Source organism: Falco biarmicus, chromosome 1, assembly GCF_023638135.1.
Source record: "Falco biarmicus isolate bFalBia1 chromosome 1, bFalBia1.pri, whole genome shotgun sequence".
NCBI lineage: Eukaryota > Metazoa > Chordata > Aves > Falconiformes > Falconidae > Falco > Falco biarmicus.
The window spans coordinates 20031760-20056769 of NC_079288.1; the positions used below are offsets into that span (position 1 = coordinate 20031760).

Below are 25010 nucleotides of genomic sequence, written 5' to 3' on the forward strand. Positions count from 1 at the left end.
GCCTCCCAATTTCATTTTTGTTTCCTACACTTAATTTAAGGCAAAACATTAGCAGCAGCAGGAATTTTCACCTCAAAGAGATTTAGTTACAAAGTATTCCAGCATCTTTTGAATTGAGCAAATACACATTCAGCCCAGACAATGGCTGAAGCCATACACCAATAACCTGGACACTAGCAGAGCGAGATTTATGATGAAGGGAAGGAAGAGACAGGCTTGTTTGCCAATAATCCCAATTAGCATTGTGAGTCCACTCAATTCTCCTTAATTAGCACAGTCAAAAGAGCCCGGAGGCTTCTGAAGAGTCACGTTTTCCATGGCCCGTGTCAGTGGCTGCAGTGATATACCAGGGTTTGGGTGGCCATGGCCACCCAGGAGTGAGGTGGGAGGAGAGAACCGAGACACCTCCACCACTTCCCTGCCCTTGCTACTCCTCAGCTAGATGGCTGCTGCAGAACCTCACTTCCTTTTGATTGACAAACTATTAACCAGTTATCTTCAATAGTCCTAGCCCATGCTCAGGGGAAGGAAGCAAGATACAGAAAATAATATGCATATATTTATGTAAGTGGGAAATCATATCCCCCTCTCAGGATTCATTTTGCTAAAGTAGCTCTTCTAGGCCCCTCCTAAAAAAAGATCTTCATTCTCCTACTCAGCAGTGTAGTCCTCCTCTGTACTCGCCCCAGCCGAGATTCTTTTTTGCCTCTATACGTAGCAGACCAGAACTGTACATAGCATTCAAGATGAGCTCTCACAGCAGAGGCTTATATAATCCTATGGTACTTGTATAGCTATACTAGAAATACCTTGCCTCACATAGCTTGATGTTTTTATCGTATACTAGTTGATTAAAGCATGATTAAAACCCTCCAACTCCTCAGTCACTAATGAGCATCCACTTTATAGCAGAGGTTGGGTGTTTTTTCTTTTTTCTATTAGCCCTCAAATAAATGACTTTCACACAAACTGTTTTAAGTTCATTTTCTGTTCCAGTTCTCAAGGTCATTCAGCTGATCTTGTAAGATACCTTAATACTCTTGAGTATTGATACCTTCCATCTCCAGTGCTCCGGCTGATGGCAGAGTAAACCCAGCAATATGGATGTACGGCAATTCCCTCTGGGAGAATGAGCGGCCCCAGCAGAGGCAGGTGTGCCACAGTCTCATAAAGCCACAACGCCAGCAAACACATGCTAAGACAAATGTCCATTAAAACGTCCTCCTGTACCTGGCCCTGGGAATTGGAAATGGCTTCAAGGAACATTTTGCATTACCACTTGTTCCCAGTCCCCTCAAACAGGGAAGGAGGGACAGGAAGGGAGGAGCAGAACTAAAAGACTGGTTAGTAGATTGGAAAGATAGATTATCACTGCTAACCTACCATTTGTCAATCCAGAACTCTGCTGAAGACTGTAATTTTCTAGTCAACACTTTATAAACAAGGTCAGAGGAGACAAATGCTTCAATAAAAAAAAAATGCAAGATATCAGCAGAAGAATCCAGTCACGATCCTCAATCCAAAAAAGAGGAAGAGGTTGTTTGTGCAATTCATGGGCCCAGAATAATGTCCTTCATCTCCATCAATGGAAACGGCACTTACAGTTCTTAAACATAAAGATTCAAGATGACAAACAGGAAGTCATGGGAAATAAAGGGTACCAACTGAATACATGAAGAAAGAGTGCTCTACAGAGCAAAATAAATAAATAAGTCTCAGTTTTGCTACCAGAGACCCACTGCAGTATTGCCTGGATGCTTGGAGCTGTGCAGCAAATGCCAAGCTGTGAGCTGCAGCCAGGGAACACATAATTAATGTGATTAGGAGCACACAGAGCTAGCATGCTCTGCTGACTGAAAAGCCCAGTAGCATAATTACTGTTTTCTGTACTAGCTCTATGTCTGAACAAATCTCAAAGCCTGGTTAGTTTTAGACTGCTGTGTAAACGTCAATAAAAATCCCAGAAGTGCCAGCTCATCAGCATTCTCAGGCACAGAAATGGTGAAAATATCACTGCATTTCCATGCTGTTAACATCAGGCAAGGAAGTCTCCATTCTTCAGTCTAACCTTACAGTCTGTAATAAGGTAACATCTCCCCCAAGTGAATGATTATTATGAAAGCTAATTAATTGCTTTCCAGTAATGAGAAGGCTTTCGTGTTCAAGGAAAGCAAAATTCACTACACAGGAATTAAACAGTGTTTATTGAAACAAAGCTCCCCCCATCTGAAGACCTGTTTCTGATTAATAACATTACAAATAAACTCAAAGAAACTGAACATACAAACACACAAAATATGTATAGGCAAGAAATGTGAGCTAAAGAAAAAAAAAATCAGTCAAAAATCCATAGTATTAATTGAAGAGAAAACTAAAGCAATGCTTTGTAGTTGCCTAGATTTCCCTGGGGGATGGAGAGTCAATGCTTATCTGCCTTCTTCAGAAGAGACAATTTTGATTAATATCAGACCCATCTGACTCAGTCTATTAAACCCTGAAGGAAGGATATTCTTCAGATATAAGAGATATGTCTTTGATTAATAATTCTACCAAATTGCCATTCCAAGCATTAACAACTGCATGGCACCTGTGGAAAGAGAAAGCCTTTGAATTCTATGGAAAGGAACTAACTTGCGCTAATAGACCTGTTCTCCTTCGTCCAGATCTGAAAGCTGTATGACACTCTTCCTCCTACCCTCTGCTGAACAAGTCAAGGTGTCAAGGTTGTCACTACTTTCTTGCGAAGACGACACAATGGTTATATAATTCAGCTTTACATACAGTAAGAAAGCAAAGTTACTTCAGACATTCTGAATGGTTTGTCTAAAGACCCTGGCAATCTGTCTAGAGATTCCTCTTTAGAGCTGTGACAGCTTAATAGACCACAACAGTCTACAATATCATTGCCATTAGAGTGCACTCTTAACTACCAGGGGCCTATCTTCAGAAATGCATTAAATCACTCATAGCCCACTACACTGGACTATCATGCACAGTGTAACTAATGCCAAATTGTCACACACCAAAGGGGGCGGGGCGGGGAAGCCCATATAATAGCATATATTGAGTTTTTCCCTGGAAGTCCTAACTTCAGTCTGTAGCAGCCTCCTCATCCTAGCTGAGCATTTCTCCTGATGCTTGCAATCAATCTCTTGCTGTACTCTTTGTAGTTCACAGGTTTGACGTCCACTGCTGTAGCCTTAATACGAGATTCATCCTGTGAAACAGAAATATGGCATGTAAAAGAAGAATGCTAAGCACACCATGCATTTGGTTTTAATCTCCTTCTGCCCCAATAACTTACTGCTCTTGGTATCAAGGTTAGCTGGGAATGCAAACATGACTCCCAGAGCTGCTATTTTTCCATTTGAAACAAGCCAGGCTTGATGAACCTGGGAGGGAGCAGTGTTAATGACAGCAGATCCCTCCTTCACTGCTCAAGACTTGGTATTTTGTGTGACCAAGTACCTTTGGAAACTTTTAACTGCTGTTAGCAAGCACCTTCAGAAGCTTCTCCCCACAAACATAAGAGGAGGAAGCCACCTCCTACAGAGACAAGTCAAAATACAATACACACATGCAACATTATTTGCCTTTTAGGGGATACTTACGTTGTAAGTCTCCAGTTTTACTCTGATCCTGAACTCATACGTGTTGAAGTTTGCGTTTTGGAACACTTCTTCAAATGCCTGCTCATTCTGTGAGAAGGACAAAGACAGGTATCAGCTGCAGACAATCCAGGCTTCCAGTAGCACTATGAACTTTCAGAACAGCTCATCTTTTGCTGATGTTGGCAAAACAGTGGAATTAACTGGATCATGTAAGGCAGAGCTGAATCTTCCATCGACTTTTAGATACCAAAACCATAACTTCAAGTTTTTAAGAAAAACTAACTCAAGCTGAAAATTTTTAGCCACATAAACAAAGCAATGTACAGTCGCACTGAATCTGCAACCAAGTGTACAGAATGAAAATACCATAAATCTACATGAGATTCTCTCATGCTGCTTAACTGGCTAATTCTGGTGTTCTGCTATGACCACAGGCGCTGACAGAGTTAACTACTTCCCTATTAATTGTTTCACTAGGCATTCTGTTTCTCTGCTTACCTGTCAAGGCTGTACATATACTTCACATCCTGACACAGACCCATTTAAGAGGATGTTCTACAAAAAATTGGATGCATGATTTGAACATGCTTTTGTAACCATTAGAAGACTCTGTCATATTTATAACATAAGCTGCTTCTAATTACCATATGAACACCAAACATCATCATCATTTATAACAGACAATTTGTCAAAACAGTAGAAAAGAAGCAGACAAGTTGGAGACTGTGGAAAAAGTTTATTTTTGTAAAAATTAGTCGTAAAAACCTTTGCTGACATTCCACAAAAACTCTGCAGCACCATGATACCGACAAGTAATTATTATCCATTTATCTACCAGATGCACTTGACTTGATCAGTCACTCCAGCAGCAGATAGAGCATCTGATCTGGAATTGAACCCACCTCAGTTTCACTCATATTCCAAGTGTTACATCTGCTGTTTTTAAATGCGCGCAGCACTATTTTACCCTACACAGTGATTCTCCTAAGGTTTACAAAAGCACAACAAATGAAGGTGAACAGAAGTAGCTAGTTTCAGAGACTGCAAAATTTAGGAATATCCTGCCTGAATATTAAAACCCCCTTCTTCTGACTGTCGTATGGATTAGAGGATACGCAAACTTGCTTAATAAAGCATTTGGCTTCTGTTTTCAGCTCTGCCACAAACTACGCTAACCATTAGTGAGTGGAAAATGCTGTTAGTATACCAGTCACTGCTACCCTACATTACCTCCTTTGGTAACAAGCACAGTGGAGAAGTAGATGAAAAACCTTGCATACATATCTATGCTTAGCATGGTCACTGGCTGTACGTGAATTCAATACATACTGTGAACAGTGGAAAGACTCCCACCAACTTCACAGGATACTGCATCAGGTCTTCAGAGAAAAAACACCAAGAAAAGCTTACTGAAAATGCATCAAGTACCATTTTTAAAGGCTCATAAAAGTGTCAAATCAAAACCAACTTCTCCTGGAACACAAAGCATTCCCACTCATGGGCTCATTCCATATTATGTTCCATTTTCTACCCTCAGCCATCTCCATTAGGCAGCTCTTCAAAAGACATTACATGTTTGTACAGTTACATAGGATCTGCCACCTCTCCTTCCTCACCCAGTTCTCTTCAGCATTAAAAGTGACTTAAATTTTGTTTGAACTCTAGCTGAAATTAAGCATGACTGAAGTAAGAAAATATTGACAAACTTAGAATGTCTGAAAATGGAAATGCAAAAGTGCAAGCACATTAATTAGAATGCCCTAGCAATACATCTTCCTACAGAATAGAGGTGGCCAGCCTTCTTAGCTCACAAAAACTTAGCATCCCAGACCCACAAGCTTTGTGCCATTTACCTTAAACAGCCAAAGTGCAGGAATTTTTCAAAAATCATGCTTGTACGTAAGTTACAGGAAAACTAGCCCTGCTTTGCACAAGCAGATGAGGTCTACAATAGTGTCTCAGGACAACCAGGACTACTACAACCTCAACAACCCCTCCTGCTTCATTTCTCTTCCACAGCCAAGCAACGGGTTAACCAACAACTATTATACCTATGGAGCCCTAGCATCAACCAGCCTTAACCTGGGAGCCCAGCAATGCTCATATCAATTCAAGAACTTACTATGCTTTTCATATCATCATTAAAAAAACCCAAAAACAAAACCAACAACAAATCACAAAACCACATAGATTTTACATAGTAGACAACTGAAAAACAAGAAAAGATTATGTTGGTTGGAAGAAAGGAAAATGAGCAGGGAAGCATGTAGTGGCAAAGCGAAGAAAATACTGTCAGTGTTTAATGACTTACCACCTTAAAAACTGTTCTTATATGTCAAAGAAAGATCACTTAAGCATCTCTGCCAATAAGCCATTTTACAAGTCATGGTTTTCATATGACCCGCAGAGTTTCTGATGATATTTGGTGGGGAAAAAAAGAGCCTTCAGAAGTGGGCTAACACATATTAGTTCAAAAAGCTTCCTGCCTACTTACAAAGATACATACAAAGTGTTCTGGAACTTTTGGGTTTTGTAAACAAATTTTTGGAACACGTTAGGAATAATGTCCTTAGCATTCATGGCTAAAACAGTTTTTTGTACCTAGATTGGAAGAATCTGCAATGATAAAACAGCCTGTCCTTTTTACTGGAGTCAACATGTGTTAAAGCTGTCAGCCCTCTAAAGGCTGTAATACTATCGTTAAGTAATCAGCCCTCTCTCAAGGTCCAGGTGATAAGGACAGGCTCATCTCCAGCTTTTAACAGCCAAAAGAGCTCAGAGGTAGACAGACTGACTGTGGGAGCAAACCATGGGGGAAACCAGGCAAATCTCTCTTCTCCAGGCAGATGGCCCCTGGAAAATAATCCTGAGGAGAGTAAACAAGTCCCTGCCAAGAACTTGAGACTAGGGAGAAGCAATGATTTGTGAACTTGTAAAGTTCAACATCTGGAGAACAATCTTGGGCTGCCAGGCCCCTGAGCTGGCCTATCACCCCGAGAATGGTCAAGATGAAATTCTTGCCAAATGAAGTAGAATATCCCTTTCTTATGGCACTTTTGTATTTGTTTTAGTAACACTTAATTACCACAGCAACTACATGAATATAACTCACTGCTTTTGCCACCTCTGCTAGCTTACGAGTGCTATACAGGCACACACAGGGACAGATCAGCACTGGTGTTCCACACATACCCTATGTCTTTCTCCAAGGTGGCTTCAAGATCGACCTTACAAAAGTACTTCCTTACCAGGAGCATCAAAAAAAAGCAAGAAATTTCAGGGCAGCCCAACAACAAGATGCATGAAACATAGTTCAACTTCTAGACATTTATTAAAAATACAATAAGCTAATTGACTGACCTTTTCCTTCAGTTCTCCCAGGAAATTTGCGTTTTGCCCAAGAATGAATTCTGCTGACTCTTGGAAACAAGTCACCCACTGATATTCTAGGCAGTCTGCAATGGTCACCTAAAAACCAACAAAACACCAAAAGTTTATTTCATCCAGTTGCCTATTCCCCAAGGAAGACAGAAATGTTTCTTTTGTACTGTCTTATTTCACAGCTATAGAGAGTTTTAAGTTTCCAGTAATTATCAGAGCCCTAGGTAGTGTAGGAACTTTCCATCACTGAGGGTGGAAGGCAGTGACTTCTACCTTTTTTTTTTTTTTTTAAGCTTCATAGAATATCACAATAACAACTCAAGTTAATATTGGCGGTACACTGTGTCACAGGAAAAGGCCAACAAGATAACAGTGGTACATACTGATGGATGTTCAGGTCTGTTCTGCTGTCGCTGATGAGCTGTGAGGCAGAACAGGTAGCCCAGAACAGCTAGCGCCAAGGGGGACACCAGTGAGACTGCAAACTGCATTTACTTTGTGCATGCATGTGTTCACGCTGAAGTTCTGAGGTAATACTATGTTATGAGGAAACTATTGAAACATTCAAGGGCAAGACAGAGCAGTAAGAAGATCAAGTACTAGCCTCATATGCATTTCCTGGCTGCTTTGACATTTAGGAATGGGAAAAATAGAAGACACACTGTTCTGAAGGCCTTGATTGTACCCTCAGTATCCCCTTTATATTCTATGAGAATGATTCTGCTATGTAAAGTAGTTCATGCATTCCTAGAAGTTATCTGCTAGGAACTATTCAGAAGCAGTTTATGTTTTACTGAGACTGCAGGCACAGTTCCCTCCTCTCTGCATGCCCACCTGGCACAGCATTTCTAAGCAGCAGATACAACTTTAACTTATAATGTAAAAACAGAAGGTTGAACGCTTATAGTGTAAGCGGGCATCACAATAATAATCCCCAGACAACTTTCTGAAGCAAGCTCCATTAAAGCATGAGACAGAACAATACCTACCAATAAAAAAAAAAAAAAAGGAAAAAAGGAAAAAGGAAAAAAAAAAAAGTACTAAATATAGGTAGCAGCTGTAAAAGTGCAATTACTGCTCTCCAGAAATGCCATTGTACTTCAGTTTATCTTCACTACTGAAGAGGCGTAGGCCATCTGTACTCTGCACTGCATAGTACACTTGGAAACCAGAATCAACTGAGCTAGCATCAACTTTTTGGCAAAGAGAAAAGCTTTTAATTGGAGCACTAGGAAAACAAACTGCTAATCAGCTCAATGAAACATCCCTCCTCACTCAGGTACAGCATACAAGCCATTTAAATATCCCCTAACCCACAGGCACCACAAACAGAGAAACAGCACTCTAACACCCCATTCTCTCCAAAGATTTCTATTTGGACTACACAAGGAAAACAGCATGAAACAGTCTCCTCTAATTCATTTACTTACCAGAAGCATCATGCGGTACTTGAAGTTGGGGAATTCACGATCACACTTTTCACAACGATACAGTCCATTTTGTTGGTCTATCACTTTCTTATTGCAATCCTGAGAGGGACATGCCTGGTACATACAGTTCTCTTTGCGCAGATGTACGACTGTGCCCACACAGCTAAAATAATCCGCCTAGGAGAGTGAGTGTGCAACATTAGCCTCAAAATACTCAATGTTTTCCAATTCTGAATTAACTACAAAGCAAGGCACCCATACTTGGATGTTTAGGATTAGAAAGCTTAACGGCTATAGGATTATTGGGAAACTGTAAATCAACCCCTCTGTTGCAATAATTTTCAAGCTTCCATTACGTTAAAAGAAAGCCCCTACAGCAGGATTATTTTGTGTTTCCATTACAGGAAACTCCAATTGCTAGGTTTTCTTTAGATAAAGCATATTTGCTTCTCCATTGTGTCTGTTCAAATCTTTACTTTTTCACAGGATTAAGATTCTGCGCTTTCCTATGCTTCTTCTGGGAGGCAATACAAAAACCAGAAAGCCTACTGTGTAGTATTACAGATAAGCATTTGATTAAACTATGGCCTACAGAACAAAATACCCAATCACCATAATAAAATAATCATCCTAATGGTTTAAGAGCATGGTCAAGTCTTTCAACAGATAAACAGAGGTTGCTTAAGCAGCATGCAAAAAATCTCACAAAAAAATAGCTCAATTACAGGTAAAGGTAAAGTTTTTTTCCTTAGAAGTTCTTGTGTATCCCAAATGGCTTAGCACTTAAGTTTGGGAAAAAAATAACTTAAAAATAAATCAAGAAGCAGTATAAGTCTAGAGGGGTTACTGGACTGGAATGCTAGAGACCTGAATTTTATTCCTAGCTTTTCTATTGACCAAGTGTGCACCCTTGAAAACCACTTCCTCCTAATGTACCTGCTCCTCCCGTTACACTTTGTGCTATTTATATGAACATCTTTGGGATGAACTCCCCCCTGCCCCATTTATACAAGGCTTAGAATTATCCAGCAAACACAGCATCATGTTCCAACACCAGCAACAGGCTTGAATTTATTAAAAAAAAAAAAAAAAAGTATTTAATAGTGGAAGTTCTCAGAGAGTAAGCACATACTGCTCAACAACCGGACTACTTCAATAAACAGAACGCCTGCATATAGTCTAGCTTTTTATTTTCTCCCCAATACACAAGGCTTGCAATCAGTGGCCATGCTTTACCTTATCTCCTTGTCCCAAGTTCTCAGATTTGGCTTCAAACAAAGTTTTCCAATTGGTATTTGCTCCAGACGCTGGCCCACCCCTCACATCAGAGATTGAGGTACATTCCAGAAGCTGCCCCTCAGAGTCAAACCTGGAACCACAAAGATACACTTGTATTTTTGCATAGCAGACCATACAGACTTATCAAAAGCTTACATTTAGTTTTGTGTGCTTAATACAAGGGATTTCTTATCAATGATTGCAAAGGAAACAATTACAGTAATTTGTGTATATTGCAAACAAAAATAGCATTTCAGAATAAGTTAATAGTCCGACTTAATTAGCACAGTATTTTATAAACCCACAAAAGGAGGACAGCTTTGTTCTATATAACTGCAATTTGTTTGCCAGCTAGTGGTCAAACCACGCACTGCATACTTGTTTAAGGCAGTCAGATAACAAGACTTAAGGGCATCAAGATATTTCCATAATTAAAATTAAATTACATGGTACCATTATCTTCGCAGCAGCTTCGAAAGAAAAAGCAAATAGCATTGAAAAGATTATGCTTCCTCTGTTAAAATAAGAAAGCAGAGCTTTTCAGCAAACGGCTGTACTGTCATCCCATTGTGGTGTTTTTTGTGATTTGAGAAACACACCAACCAGACTCAAAAACTGAACTCAGTTGAAGTGTGACAGTAATAGCTAAGACCCACAATCAATTTTATCTTCAACAACCGTCTGAAGTACGGGAGAACCACAGCTCAATGACAAATGCAGAATGCCACTATATTTTATCCATGTTTGGATGATTTACCTAGAACCTGAAAATCCAAGATTCACAAATCTGATGCTGTCACCACTTAACCCTATTTGTACATACGCCATGCCTTACCTTTATTAGTAGTTATAGCAGACAATTTAGCAACCATCTACAGCAGAAGCAATAAACCAGCAAGAAATCACTTTGTTTTCCTGACAACAATAAAAATGTTATTTTGCTATCTGAAAAATATCTGATAAGGAATAAACACTGGAAGAAATCAACATAGTTCCTCCAGTCCACACTGACAGAGTGCATATCAGATTTCATACAATGGAAAAAGCCTGTGAAAAAAATATTGTTCTCTCAGATCATGCCTCAGAAAGTGAAGCTGGTCAAGTCTGATTTCATGCTGCCTTCCAAGGCTTTGGGTCAGCATGCACTACTCCTATTTCAATTTTTCAAGGTCTGTCATGGAATTATAAGTTTTTGAATTGAACAACTTAAGAGGACAGCCTTTCAGGGTCTAGTGCTTTCAAGGAAGAGAAGTTTCTATAACCTTGGAATCTATATCCTCTGCTACCTTTCTTCAGTACTATATAGACTGCTCAAGCACAGAGGAACAGAACAAAACAGAACAAAAAAGCACAGCAGGCTGGAATGAATCAACATAAACACACAATCATACCATCCTCGGAGCTTAAAAGCCTCTGGGCTATCAGGGTTGATAACAACTGTACTCGAGGACAGGACAGACAGGCTTCTACCACCAAAATCAGAGACTCTGGCTCCTTTGATGGCTATCACAGGTTGTCTAGAACCATCAAACTGTTCAGCCTGCATGTACGAAAAACAGAAAACATTAGTAGCACACTATGGTACAAGTACCGAGCTTGCCGTCATAATTCACAGAACATGACAAGGGACTAAACCCGAATCAAACTGTCTCACTGTATTTAGAAGGTAAGGCTTTAAACAGTATCACTAGGAGCTTAAGAAAAGGCAGCTAACAATTAAAGCTCTAATCCCAACAGCCCATTTTTTGTGGGCCCAGAGAATCGTTAAGTCACACCACTACTTTGGGCAGGGGGTTGGGGGAACGATGGGTCCCCTCCACCAGGAGTTTTACACAAGGATTTTAGAAAGGGAGACTGGTTATAGGAACGGGGGTTTCTCTGAACAGGAGAAATTATTTGGTCGGATTAGACTCTTCAGAAAATGAAATAACTCACTTGGCTTGACTGAGCCATTCATGTTTATTCTACTACTTCAACAACTACTACAAATACTACTACAAGAAGCATACGTATGCTGACCAAACACTTTCCCTCAACTTTCTTTCCATTTTCCGTTTTTAATCTCATAAAGCTGCTTTAATGCTGTTCAGTTGACATCAGTTTGTTATTTGAGTAAAGTCTGACACTAACAAAGAACCTGTTGGCATGAGAGAGATTTTGAAAGGTATAGATTTTCTGGACCCCACACCACCTAGCAAGCAAGGGGAGGATCGTGTGCTTAGATTACAAACAAGCTAGAGTTAGCAGTAGCATTCACTGTATCCATGAGATGCAAACAGAACACAAAACATCCCAGCAGTTAGGGCAATGACTGTTACAAAGGAGACAGAGATCCTAACCCTAACTGTGCCAGCTGCAAGCCATACGTCACATCCCCTCCACGCTTGTTGTTGTGTCTATTCTACAAGCAAGCAAGCAGATTAACTTTGTAAAATGCAGACCCTGATCTCTGCAGGAAGAGTTATGCCAGGAATTGATTACCAGTAGCGTCTCCTATAACAACTTGGTGCAACCTCAAAACTTTGTGATATTGAGCTTTGGTTTATTTCATTTATATCAGCAGATGGTTAATGGTGTTTAGCTACCTACAATATCAGTGCACTTGATCATTTAGCCATAAAGCATCACTGTCAAGCTGGTAGGATCACTCCCATTTTATATACTGGAACATAAATCCCTAAGTATCTACAACATCAGTGGAAAACAAAGTAGCCTGTTAAAAGGATACAGAAACAGTTTACTGCAGCTACTCAAACTTTCAGCTCCAAGGTTCTGATGCTTTAAACTCCTAGTCTGAGATACAGCCTCTCAACCCCCTAGTTAAGTAGCAATTTATGCAAGGTAACATGTATCCCACCTTACAAATAAAATTCATGTCAAATGAGACAGCTGTAGCCACTGGGCTTTTCCATAATCAAACTGCAACTCGTATCTTTTCCTAAACCAGAAGACTGTTATCTTCAGTCTTTGGGTTTGAGACATAATGTCTGCAGTTGTTCAGAACACATTAGTCAGATCATGTCAGCAGTTTGTCAGAGAAAGGTTAAGAACATCACACCTGAATGCAACCAGACAGTCCTTCACCTTCTTTCTGCCCCTGATCCTTGAACACCCCGGACTCTGTCTCAGTGCTATGCCCATCTCAGATGACAAGAGCACACTCAGTTCCTCACCCTACACAAAGGAACCTTTGCTTAAGAACAGGTAAGAGAGCACATACCTCATTTCCCCATAGCGTAGCTGTCACCAGTTTCCCTGATGTATCCATCAGATGCACGTTCCTCTTTGATACCTCCCTATTGTTAGCTTTCACTGTAATTTTAGTGACATCTTCATAGCTCTTACAAATCCCAATTACATCTGAAAAACAGTTACAATTTAGAGTTACTCAAGGGTCACAGTTGGGGAATACAAGATCATAAGAGAAGAATTCAAACCTACTGTCAGATTTTTACCTTGTATCCTAGCTCCTTATTCAAATCAAATCTGATATGGAAATTAAGTGTATTATGGTAGGAATGCTCCACTACAGAACTCTTCAGCGCTTTAATTTTGTTGATGAATTCATTAAGATATTCATGAATGCAAGCCTCACCACATTAGCAAGATCAAGGCATTGTACTATCTTTTCCCATCACATTCTGTCAAATGACTTCAGCCTCGATTCTGTAACACACTTGCTGTTTAAGCACAAGTCTCTCAAGCAAGGGGTTTAAAAGTGACTAACAAAATGAAGCAACAGGCTAGTGCCTTCACTGTAGCCCCACGACTATAAGCTGCAACTTAGATGGGTCTGCATGTTTGGGTAGTAAGAGCTAACGCAATCCCCTTTGCACTCCCTAAAAATATACCATTTTTTAAATATTACAGATCTACCTTTAAAATTCCTAGCTGAATGCCTCTGAATCACAGGCATCTTGTGCCTGTGAAACCTGAGAACCCTCGCCCCCACCCAAGCCTCTGATTTTTCCGGAGTACTCTGCCCAGCAAATTACAGAAAAACAAACCTCCAATACTTCACAAAGCAAGCCAAAACAGTCATGCAGCTTGGACTGGGATGCAACGAATTATGCCAAAATCACTACAGAGATAATTAGATAGTGAAAGAAAGCAAGACCACAGAAGGTATGAAATGCACACGTGCTGAGCAAGGACATTGTTCTATCAGCCCTCTTCTGTGGAAAACAATGATCATAGTACAATTTGAAGCACAAGTTTGAAGAAAAATCATTATATGTTGTTAGCAGAACAGGACAAAGACACCTTAACAGGAAAGCTACCCGCGGTATTTTTAACGGCAACCAATGGATAACTTCATTCAAGAGATCCCAACACTTGAAGCATTGTATGCTCACTACCTCCCCAGTATTCAGGATATAAAAGTAAAACTGCAAAGCTTTTGAGCCTGCCATTTTGCTAGTTAGACTGACCAACAATCGAGTCCTTAGGTGTGTTCTCCAAGTCAGAGATAGATACAAACTCAAACTGAACAGATGGAAGATGCTGGGCATCATCACAGGGCACAACTGAAGTCTCATTAGTGAATGTAATCTCATAGTCATTCTTAACAGCTGTATATTGCTTGTTAGCAGTCTTCAAATTGCCTTTGGTAAAATAATATACCTACAGGAGAAAACAATGAAACAAAGGATATTATCAGAAGTCAAACAGAGAAAATAGATTGTGTTCACCTTTAAAAATCCTTGCTATGCTGAAGTTCCTCTTTTCTAGCTCTTGTTAGTCTATGAAAGCACAATGCTACTATACCTTGTTCAATTCAATGAGTGGAAAGAACTTGTCTGCTTGATCATTGAATGCAGTAGCTCTAATCTCACCCTGCAGGAAAATAGGAGAGCTGGTCAGAACTGAAATTCAGCATGAAAAAAAAAAAATAAAAAGAAATCTTTGCAATGTTAAGTGGCATCAGTTCTACAGACACAGCAGGGTCTGCCAGGCTAGCTCCAGGCATGTGAGAAACAAACAACATTCTCTTTGCATTTGTAGTTATAGCTAAAATGACATTTTCTACACCTGACCATCAAATCACATATTCAAGTCTCATTAGTATATCTAGAATTCCACAATTAAATGCATAAGAACTACATATATCCTATATACACCTCTGAAAAGATATTTATAAAGCTAGCATTAATTGCCATTACATGCAAAGAAAAAATCCACAAGTTAGCACACAGTATATTGTGATGTATCCCCCACTCACACATGATGTCAGGTCTTTAAGTACGAATTAACAACAATTATAAACTCATTAGATATAAACAGTTTTTAAAAAAATTTCAATACAGACAGTATGCAGAGAAAACAAATGGCTGGTAACAACATGTTACATTATTAACCTCGCATTTTATACTAAACATAATCTAGCAGAATCGTTTGTTTTCACGACAGAAGGCTGTAATTTGGTAAGAGGTTTGACAAACTGCAAGTTTAGTTAGATTAATCAGATACCATTCTCCAAACAAACCACAGATGAAATTTCCTAGTATTACAATAATTTGTACACCAATTTCCTCATGAAAATGAAAGCTTATAACTTGGAGGCAATGCTTCTATCACTCCTCTTTTTGTAGCAGGTATCTAAGCAAGGATAAGACCTCACTCAATCTACAGGAAACCACCACAAACCTCAGTATTAGGTTGTCAGTTTCCATGAACAACTACATTTTGAAGCTGCAAAAATTCAGTCACACACTACAGACTCCGATGAAAAATAATCAGTAATGCCATACATTTAAGACTTCATTCTGGATAAAAACTGGGTTGTTGATGCTCAGCTTAATGAATACAGGAATACAAGTTTCAGTCGTAATAAAAAAAACATTTCCTATAACACACTTTATTTCCTCTATTCTGTCTTTATGAAAGGTTCATCAGCATCTGGCATACATTATCTTTTTCTCAACATATGACACTTACACTTTCATCAACTAGCTCTACAGAAAAGAGCTTTCCTTCACCGCGGGAGTTGCTCCATGTGCGGATCTGGCCTTTTTGGGTAACACGAGCACAAATGGTCCACCTGAAATCAGGGGGTGGGGAGATAAACAGCATCACTGTTCCATGTCTTTTTTTTTTTCTTTTTTAAAGCAGAGATTGAATTGACAAACCTTTGGAACTGGAATGTCACTATTTAAAAGCCAGAACCTTCCCACTGCACCTCAGCAATCCCACCCAGTTTTCTGTTGCTTCCTGTTTTAATTTGCCAAGACCATCAAAGGCAGAAAGTCGTTCAGAAAGCACCAAGGATGAAGCATCTAGTATGATAACAGTAGCGAACATCCTTCTGCACAGAAGCAGGCCTCAAAACTTTTACTCTTCTAAAGTACATTTCTCATAGAGCAGTTTGCCTGTTCTGAAAAGCCCTGCTAGAACTCAAGAGCTCAATTACAGGACTCATGTTTAACTTAGGTAATCAAATCAGTTTGCATAATTTAAAAATGTCATTCACGAAATAATTACATCCTCATGCTTTTCAACAGAACAGTAGCCAAAGTGAATAGCTTAGTGAGCTGTTTTGTCATTACGTTACCAAAAAGAAGCTTGCTTTAGGAAAAAAAACACCAAAAGTCAATTGATTTTCAACTCCAATATTAAAAACCTATCAAGCTCAGCAGGGTAACTTCACCAAGACAATGCAAAGGCAAATCTCAGCTTGCTGGAATGTTTATGAAATAATGAAAGAAAAAAAAAAGGTAAGAAAAAAACCCCCAACTCCAAAAAACCAAACCAAAACAAAAATGCAAACAAGAAACAAAACAAAAGAAGCAACCCCCCTACAGATGTTTCTATGGAGGTTTTGTTTGTTTGTTTCTCTGGGTGGTTTTGTTTGTTTGAAGTGAACCAATAAAGCCAAAAGAACTCAAAGAATGATTAGACAGAGATTCATACACTAGAAAGCAAAAAGAAGCTATTGTTCCCTCATGCCCGTGATATTGAATAATACCTGGCAAACCATGATAACTCACTTAGATTGGTATGGGTTCAAGCTGGCAATCGGCACTACTTTGGCCTGTGATCCCCCTGGTGTCTTCATTGAGCTGGGAGTGCTCGCTTTACCAAACTGGTTTGAGGGAGCGTGGTACTTGACAGCAGCAGGACCTTTCAAAAACCACAATAAAGCACAAAGGATTTCAGCCTTGCAGTCAAAAGCCAGGTTAAACCCAACCCACAGTGCAAAGTCAGGCAAAACTCTGCCTTCTACGCAGCTCCCCACAGCACGGCGGGAAAAGTTACACTACACTTGCCATGGAATAGACACTTAAAGCTGTATTCACTGGGCTCTGTGGGCACCACAGAATGGCTAAATGTTCATTGAATCACTTCTGCTCTTGGCCACAAGTATTTTCTAGGCTGCACACTGATGCAGAAGAGACACTTTCAAATCTTTAGAGCACTTGCACTGGAAACAGAGATGTGTCCAGTCAGTCACTTAAATACGGTCCAAGTGGGAAACAACTAGTTAGCAGTAAATTCTCTAAAATACGGCACATCGAGCTTTAGATCTACACCATCTGGGGGAACAACTGAGGAACAGTACCCCACAATCAAATAATTTCCTGACACAAAGCAACACTACTAATTTTAAACTGAATCTTGTCAATGTATAAGCATAGAAGTCTTATGATCAGCTTTAAGTACGGGAAGGAAAAGTTTGTTTTCTGATGCAGTAAGCAAGGGCCAAAATTTTACTATTTCAAAGTACTTCTTAAACACAGGAGTAAAGAAACAGAGAAGTTAAAACAGTACCAAGAGCTAGGAATGACAACTTTGTTGCTTCCAAAAAAGTCTACAGGCTGACATTTTAAGTTGACTGTCTTTTTCAGTATTTCACTATGTAAAGTCTTGACCAATAAGCCGTATTTATAGATGTACTACCAAATAGTTTCAGTCCTGCGCCACCTAAACTGTTTGGTCTCAATATCCCAGCATCAATAACACACCTGGCCAGCTCCAAACTAGCCTGCTCGGGTGTCCACAGAGCGCTGTTTCAAGAATGCAAAACTGCATCAGAGGAAATGTTCAGTTTACACTGCTTTGTCAAAGTTGTTTCCTATCTTTGTTTCCTTGGGGAAGAAGAGTGAAGGCGGTGAATTTTAAAAATTCACCATTAAATGCAAGCGTACAGCAGCCTCTTGAGAGAATTCACCTTGTCAAGCTATGGATTAGTCATTAAGAGTGTTTCTTGTGCAACACCATTAGAGAAAGGATCTTTTTGAAATGTAAGCTGTAGCTTTGCAATGCAGAAATGCAAACCAAAATTCCTGCCCACGATTACTCTTACCTGCTACTGACAAACTGCCGTTTTGTTGCTGTGGTTTGCTGGGTGCTGGATTTGCTGCTGGAGCTGAAGAACGTTGCTGCCCTTGCCCTGGTAATCAGATGGAAAGAGACCATATAGTACAGTAGGGAGCACAGTAATTAAAACTATGCTTAAGCCTTATTAGGAAATAAGGCTTGCATGAAAAAAATAATTTAAAACACACAGAACACAAGCTAAAATTCAGGTGTTACAGGACAGCAGTAGCAAGCTCTCTGTTGAACAGTATTACCATGGAGGAATTCCAGTCAGATATCTTTCCTCAAGCAGCTGCTTTCTACTTTGAAAGAATTCAGAGTTGACAGTTATTTAAAAGGACAGCACTGAAGTAATCTTGACAACCTCTCAGTTTTTATAGGCTTGTATTGCTCTGACAGGTAGTTTCTGCTACTACCTAGCAGCTAAGATAAAAATCTGTAGGAGAATTCCCTCTTAAAGCTCAGACAGGGCCAAAACCCACTGGGTAAAAATCAAATCTGAAGTTAACACAAGACAAAGAAAACACCTTCTATTTCCAAAATATGAAGATATTTAATGTGGGGGTGATGGAGTCATCATCTCAGCATTCATCTGGGTCCCTCTTGGGACACAGCAATATATTGCTTAGGGAGCAAAGTGATGCCATAATAAGTACATATCATGCATTTATGGCTTTTTTTAGATTCCAGGGCTTTTACTTGCCTTACATTGATGACAAATTACAAGAGAAAAAGCAGAGTAACATTATCTAGAAAAATAGTACATTAAAACACTAATCTCCCATTCAAAAAATCTGAATTCCTTTGCAGAATAATTATCCTATCATATCTTGCCTCCAGATGAGAAAATATCCAACATATTTGTCTTTTTGAACACAACTAATTCTCAAACCATCGGTTTGCAAGAAGTCCTAGGCCTGAGCAGGCAAAGTGTCTATAATTTGGGATGTGAGGAGGAAGATGGTCAGAGAAAATGGAAAAGAAGGCCAGACCAAGCCCATAAGCATCATGAGCAACAGAAGCAGAGAATCTCAGAACAGAAGGGCAAGAAAGGATCACACAGAACTAAAGTAAAGGAGCAGAAGCAACACAAGGAGGTTTAGTGTCGCCTGATGTTGTGTAGTCTACAGAGGTAACCCTCTGGTTATTTTTAATCCAAAATAAGGTCCTTGCACAAAACCCAATCTGCTCCTCTAACTTGCCGCAGTAGAGTCACATCGGTGAACTGGTGACAGCAGTCTCCCTGGCAACAGTGACGTCAAACAGCAATGTGTATTTACTGCAGAATCCACTAGATGGAGAAGCCAGATTTCACCCTTGCTCAGCTGCCTCAGGTACTCCGAGGACCCCAGTCAGGGTCAGTGCTCAACACCCCAAATTCATTTTGTGGAAGGGAAGAAGGAAAAAAAACGCAATAAAACACATTAAGACAAAAATATGTCTGGTCAGGGGCAGAATATTCAAGAAGAACAGGCATGCACATATGAAACAGCAAGAGACTTCCTTGCTACTTTTGTTCAAATACTTTTTTTCCCTAGGACTTCTTAATTAAAAAAAAAACAACAAACAAACATCGCCAAAAACCAAACAAAAGACTGTCGCATATATTAGAACACTTGTGTATTATGAAACACAAATTCACATTTTAATGGCTGCCTACACATAGCCTGGTGTTTCTCAACAGATTAAGAATATATTAACACATCTGTGCATGTGTTCAAATACAGAAGTAGCAGAAATATCTCTCCAATTTTCTCACTTGTGGAGTCTAGGGACTCCTAAACTATGTTTTTTGGTGACTGGTAGCCTACAGATCATTAAGGTGCTCACAAAACTGATGACTCTGCCTGGTTTTTACTGTTAGTTTTTATTAGCGGAAGCTGAAAAAAAACACTTGAAATACCTGATCCATTTCTGCTGCATATACTGGGTTAGTTAAACTCAAGACCTTTGGCCAAAGCTAGCCACACAGCCCACTCAAATGTAACAGCCATCTAACAGTGGTTCTCTGCTTCCAATCATTCGTTACCCAGAGGTATTGCTACAGTAGTACCATGGTGACAGAAAACCGCACAGTAGCATGGAGGGGAAGAGGAAGGAAGAAAATGCATTTTGAAAGAATGCACACCAAATCAAAATGATGGGAAGGGTAAGAATAAGGAGTTCAAGTGAATGTGTAAGTATAAAAACATTTCAACATTGAAAGATTAAAGACATAAGTAGCAAGTAATTGTCATAGTAAGAAGAAAGTCCAGCATCAAACTAATTTGAATGAGATTAATGACAGTAATAACATTAGTTCTTGTTGAAAACTAGATGGTAAACTGCTCAATCTTAATTTTTGATACTATTATGAAATGCTGCCTGTAAAGTTTTTATGACATGTATTAAGAAGCTTGTGTCTCCGGCTTCCTTGTTAGGCAGATTAACCACCTACTGCTCAAGTGAAAAGTGGCCAAAAGGCAGCTTCTCACTCCCCGGGTCCTACTGTGGTATTACGGTCTAGAAAAGACTGTCCCTCAATCCTAGGTCTAATAACTTGAAATCTGGATTTCAAAAAGTAGGACTAAACCCTCTTTTTAAAATACCTGAACTTTTTCCACAAAGTGCTCTTAGATACTCATTCTGCATTAGCTGGGTGTTCCTCAAAAATACAATCTCTCAATAAATACAGGAATTTAAAAGAATTTGCAACTTGAAATACACCTCTGCCATTTTATCACGGCCTTCATGACAAATCGGGCAGCCTGCAGAGCAGAAAAGCTGGGTTAAGTATACTTAATGTAAATCATTACCATCTTTTGTAACTGACACCTTATTTAGCATCAAATAAAAAGAGTATGAAGCCTGCAGAATAACGTCAGTGTTAAAATGAAGTGTACATCACATCAAATTTGGTATCTGTTAACTACCTAGCACAAGACCACACTTACTACAATCATAGACCTGTAACATCTCCAAAAGCATTTAGATTTGAAGAAATCATTGCTGAATACTTTTGTAAGTCCAAATGAAGAACAAAACTTTGATCAAAGTAATGACAATTTTACCAGAATTTATAGTCTTAAAGGTATATTTTCAGTTCAGTTCTAAAAGATACCACATTCCCAGTCGTTTCCAAGCAACAATATGATAACTGAAACACACTATAGTTCACAAACTCTAGTATCACATAAGCAAGGGAAATGGGAGAGAGGCAAAAAACAGTCTGCTCAATAGCTATTCTGAAAATCTTGGTCTCTACAGCAACTGTGGGATTAAACCATAAAATCTGAGATGTCAACACATTTTTTAAACAGCAATTAGCTAAGTAACTATCAAAGGAACAAAGGATTCTTTAGGCTCATTTAACAAACGCCCCTCTAATTCCCTAGGAAAAAGAAAAGTTAATGAAGAAAGATGACTTTGCTTTTGCAATGAAGTCTAATTTCTGCTTCAATTCGCAAAGTAGGTTTTAAAGCAGAATGGCAGTGTACCTACCACCACTGTTTGTCCCAAATATCCTACAGAAAATTGTTGTCATTAATGCACGGTCCCTTAGTAACAAAAATATATTAATTCACTTCCACCAGCCAAAAAAAAAAAAAAAAAAAAAAAGTCTTCAAGAAGAGCTATTTGCTATTAAATTTTATCCATTATCTGTATATACATCAAGACAGAGCTGTTAAAATATTTTCTTTAAGTGCTTATCAACCTCTCTCTTTTTTAAAAAATCAGACCTGGAAGAATAGAACATACTGTTGAACGTACCCCAGGGGAGAAAAATATGTATTAAGTCAAAAAATGTTTGCCTCAGAACTGTAAGCTCAGCACATGAAATGGTTACTTACGCAACATAATAAAAATAAAAGGTCAGATTAAGGTCCACTCAGCGCATCATCATTTTTAGATGACTGGGTTGGAACGGGTGCTTAGGGAAGTCTGTATGCTGGCTGTGTTTTCATAGCAGTCTCTCATCTATGTAGTTCAAGCAATCTAAGTTTTAGTGCTTCCTGAACCTAACATTCATGCAGAGGATGTATTGTTATGTTTAACAGCCTTTAATGGATTTTTCTTTCACATCTAATTGCTTTTTGAACCTGTGCCAATTTTTGGCACCTACCTCAACAAATTCTGTAATTTAACTATGCACTGTTTGGGGGTGCAGTACAGCCTTTGTTTTAAAACCACTACCTGACAATATGAGAACTAAAGAGCATCAAATGAACATAGAAGAGAAAGTGAGATTCATCATTCTTTATTCATCCCCTCCATGCCATCTTATACTTTCACAGATCATTATTACATCTTCCTCCTGCTGTTTTCTTTCCAGACAGAAGAAATTACAATCTATTTGATTACTCATTATGAGGAGACATAGAATAGCTTCCGCATACTTACTGGAACTCTACGTAGAGACCACTAACATATAATAAAAACCTGTCGATGTTATCATAAGGTATAGATACTTCCCAATACGATGTAGAGACTGAAGCTTCAGCAATGGTGTAGTTTATTAAAATATGAACAAACCCACTTTGTGTAACACAAATAGAAAGGATTGTCAAGATCCGGACATCACTTCCAGGTATAAGAAAGCTGAACATGTCTGATTGCTTCTTTTCAAGCAAGAAAGACAGACAGTGAAAAGCTATCATAACAGACAGTCTGTTCAGAAAGGTATTTGTTTACAGAGGACACTCACCTTCATTGTACGGCACTGGATTGCCAATATTCCCACCAACCTTATCAGCAGTTTTCAGAACATTTAAATCCATCAGTATAACCACTCTCCTACAAACACAGAACAGACAGCAATAAAGATTTCCACTGCCTCTGCAAGCTTATCAGACTCTGGATATCCTTTGTTGCAGATAAAAGAACCAACCATCAAGGGCTGGTTCTTTGGACAAGGGATCTGGAAGACAAAAGCTCTTCACTGTGAACTTAGCCCTCTCACAAGGTACAAGTAGGCTTGAAACAGTGTCACATTTCATCAAGGACAGCTGACAGTAGGCTGAATGGGCACAAAAAAAATGGCTTGAAACTAGTGTTTTAAAAGTATCAAAAGCATGCCATATTTTACAAGAGAGAATATACTTGCTGCCTCAAAAAAGTTATATTCTCTCCCAAAAATGCTGGAAAAGAACACGAACCTCAGCTCATATTTTCCTAGACACACAGTTTTTCTATAATCACTCAGCTTCCTTCTCATTTTACAGTATCCTACCTCCCTTCCCTCAAATTTTCACAAAAGACCAGATTCCACAACACGTAACTAACAAGAAATCTTCACTGTTTCTTTTCCACAGCAGATAATTTTAAGTGGATGAAGCTTTGTACAATTTGGAATATTCCAACTGGAAACATCTAATTACTAAATCACTGTAGTAGATATCTCTGAATCCACTTCAGACACATTCTGTAATTTTTTTATTTCTGCTATAGCTTGTGCTGTGCACTTTCCCTCCTGCACTCTAAAGACTGAATATTTTCAGATAATCCAATCAAAAGCATTTGGCCTCTGCTTAGTCACAAGGGACAGAGCACCCACTAGTGCAGCTGCCTTTCTGTAGGATCATACTTAAAGAAGCATATATACCTTCCATCTTTCAGGCTGTTGACAATGAATCTGTTAACCTGGCAAATACATTGGGCTGATAAGCGTTCCTCTTCCACCAGAGAGTTCAGCTGTGTTGCCAACATGAACGCTGCAGAAACAGAAGAAAAACATTGAAACAAATAACATATGCCAACCTTAAAAGGGGCTGCCGTGGCTGACCCCAACTTTCAGCCAATCTAGTGTTGCATTAGATCTAAACCTGCTTAGTTAGTTAGACACATAGAAAAGAGTGTAAGTGCTGACAAAGTCACCAAAACTGAGCATAAACTATACTGCATTTATTCCCCAAACTTCAAAGCACAGTGATAGCCAGAACAGAAGTCAAAGAAAGATTAAGCTAAATTACTTTAAAATACAGGTGCACACTTGAGAGTCTGAGGTCCTTATACAAACCACAACTCCTTCAATACTCATTTCAACACTTTGCACCTTAGACACTAGACTGGAAACTTTAGCACCATTAGTATCCTCAACATTTGCAAAAATCTCAATGCAGCTTGTTGTACTTACAGGAAAGTGTGTTAACCCCATCACTCATCAACACTCGGTAACGTGGTGGCCCGTTTCCTGTAGCTATAGCCCGTGTATTCTGCAGGGAAACAACAGATTAGCTCTCATTTGTTCAGAAACTCTTCAAAACCATAAAGTGACACCGTTAGCAAGTGATCTACCTATTCTTTTGAGCACTGACATAAAAAACATAGCCCAAACCATGTAGAACAAAATTAAGAGTGCATCAGCCTGGCTCAGCTCCTCTGCAGAGAAGTTTGGCTGCACTCGGAAACCCACGTGGAAGCACATGCAGTCACTAATGCACTAGCACAAGAGGTAGCGGAGAGTACTCACAATTACTTGCAGCACGGGCTTGCAGACGTTCTCCCCTTGCATTATCGCCTAGAAAAAAGAAAGACAGACCCTCAGAAAGGTACCACCACCTCACTCAGGAACACTTCGAGAGCCACTGGTGAGGAGAAATTACCATGGAAGGGCCAAAGACGCGGGAATAACCGTCACCGCTAGACTCGACCAGCGCCCTCCTTGCCTCCCAGCACCGAGCTCAGTTCCAGGCCTGGTTTGTCCCCTCAGGACCGGGCCGGACACGGTACCAAGCCCCTTCTCCTCAGGCCCAGGCCCGACTAAGCCTTCACACCCAAAGACCGAGCCCAGCCGAGCCGAGCCCAGCCCATCTCCCCTCCCCCGCCACACCACGAGAAACCGGCACTGGCCCCTCACCGCGATGGCACCCTCGCTCAGTTGCACGCTCATGGTGCTGCGTTTGCCGCTGCGCTCCGCCGCTGCCGCCAAATCCTCCCGCCGTCCGGAGCTGCGCCCCCCACTTCCGGCGCGCCGGTACGTCAGCGCCGCGCGTACGCCTGCCGACTGCATTGCAGC

The 25010-nt window shown here is 39.8% G+C and overlaps 1 protein-coding gene across 1 annotated transcript; it reads right to left on the bottom strand.

The window, feature by feature from the left end:
* Positions 1–2181: 2181 nt before the first annotated feature.
* On the bottom strand, positions 2182–24993 carry RPA1 (replication protein A1). Its single transcript, XM_056325567.1, has 17 exons — positions 24852–24993; positions 24465–24512; positions 24129–24207; positions 23598–23706; positions 22701–22789; positions 18003–18089; positions 16687–16819; positions 15638–15740; positions 14468–14536; positions 14131–14323; positions 12921–13060; positions 11092–11240; positions 9659–9791; positions 8423–8599; positions 6972–7079; positions 3612–3698; positions 2182–3217 (listed from the first exon to the last, which is right to left on the bottom strand). The coding sequence occupies exons 1-17, from the start codon at positions 24882–24884 to the stop codon at positions 3110–3112; spliced, it is 1845 nt and encodes a 614-aa protein (XP_056181542.1). The 5' UTR covers positions 24885–24993; the 3' UTR covers positions 2182–3109.
* Positions 24994–25010: the final 17 nt, after the last annotated feature.

What these genes read in the sequence shown, in the direction of transcription:
- RPA1 (XM_056325567.1), bottom strand. Translation starts at nt 24,884, where the DNA reads ATGAGCGTGCAACTGAGCGAGGGTGCCATCGCG. An exon ending in TCCAGTGCCGTACAATGAAG is followed by an intron (nt 18,090 to 22,700) that starts GTGAGTGTCCTC and finishes TCTGATTACCAG; the next exon opens with GGCAAGGGCAGCAACGTTCT. An exon ending in ACTTGGGACAAGGAGATAAG is followed by an intron (nt 8,600 to 9,658) that starts GTAAAGCATGGC and finishes TCACTCTCCTAG; the next exon opens with GCGGATTATTTTAGCTGTGT.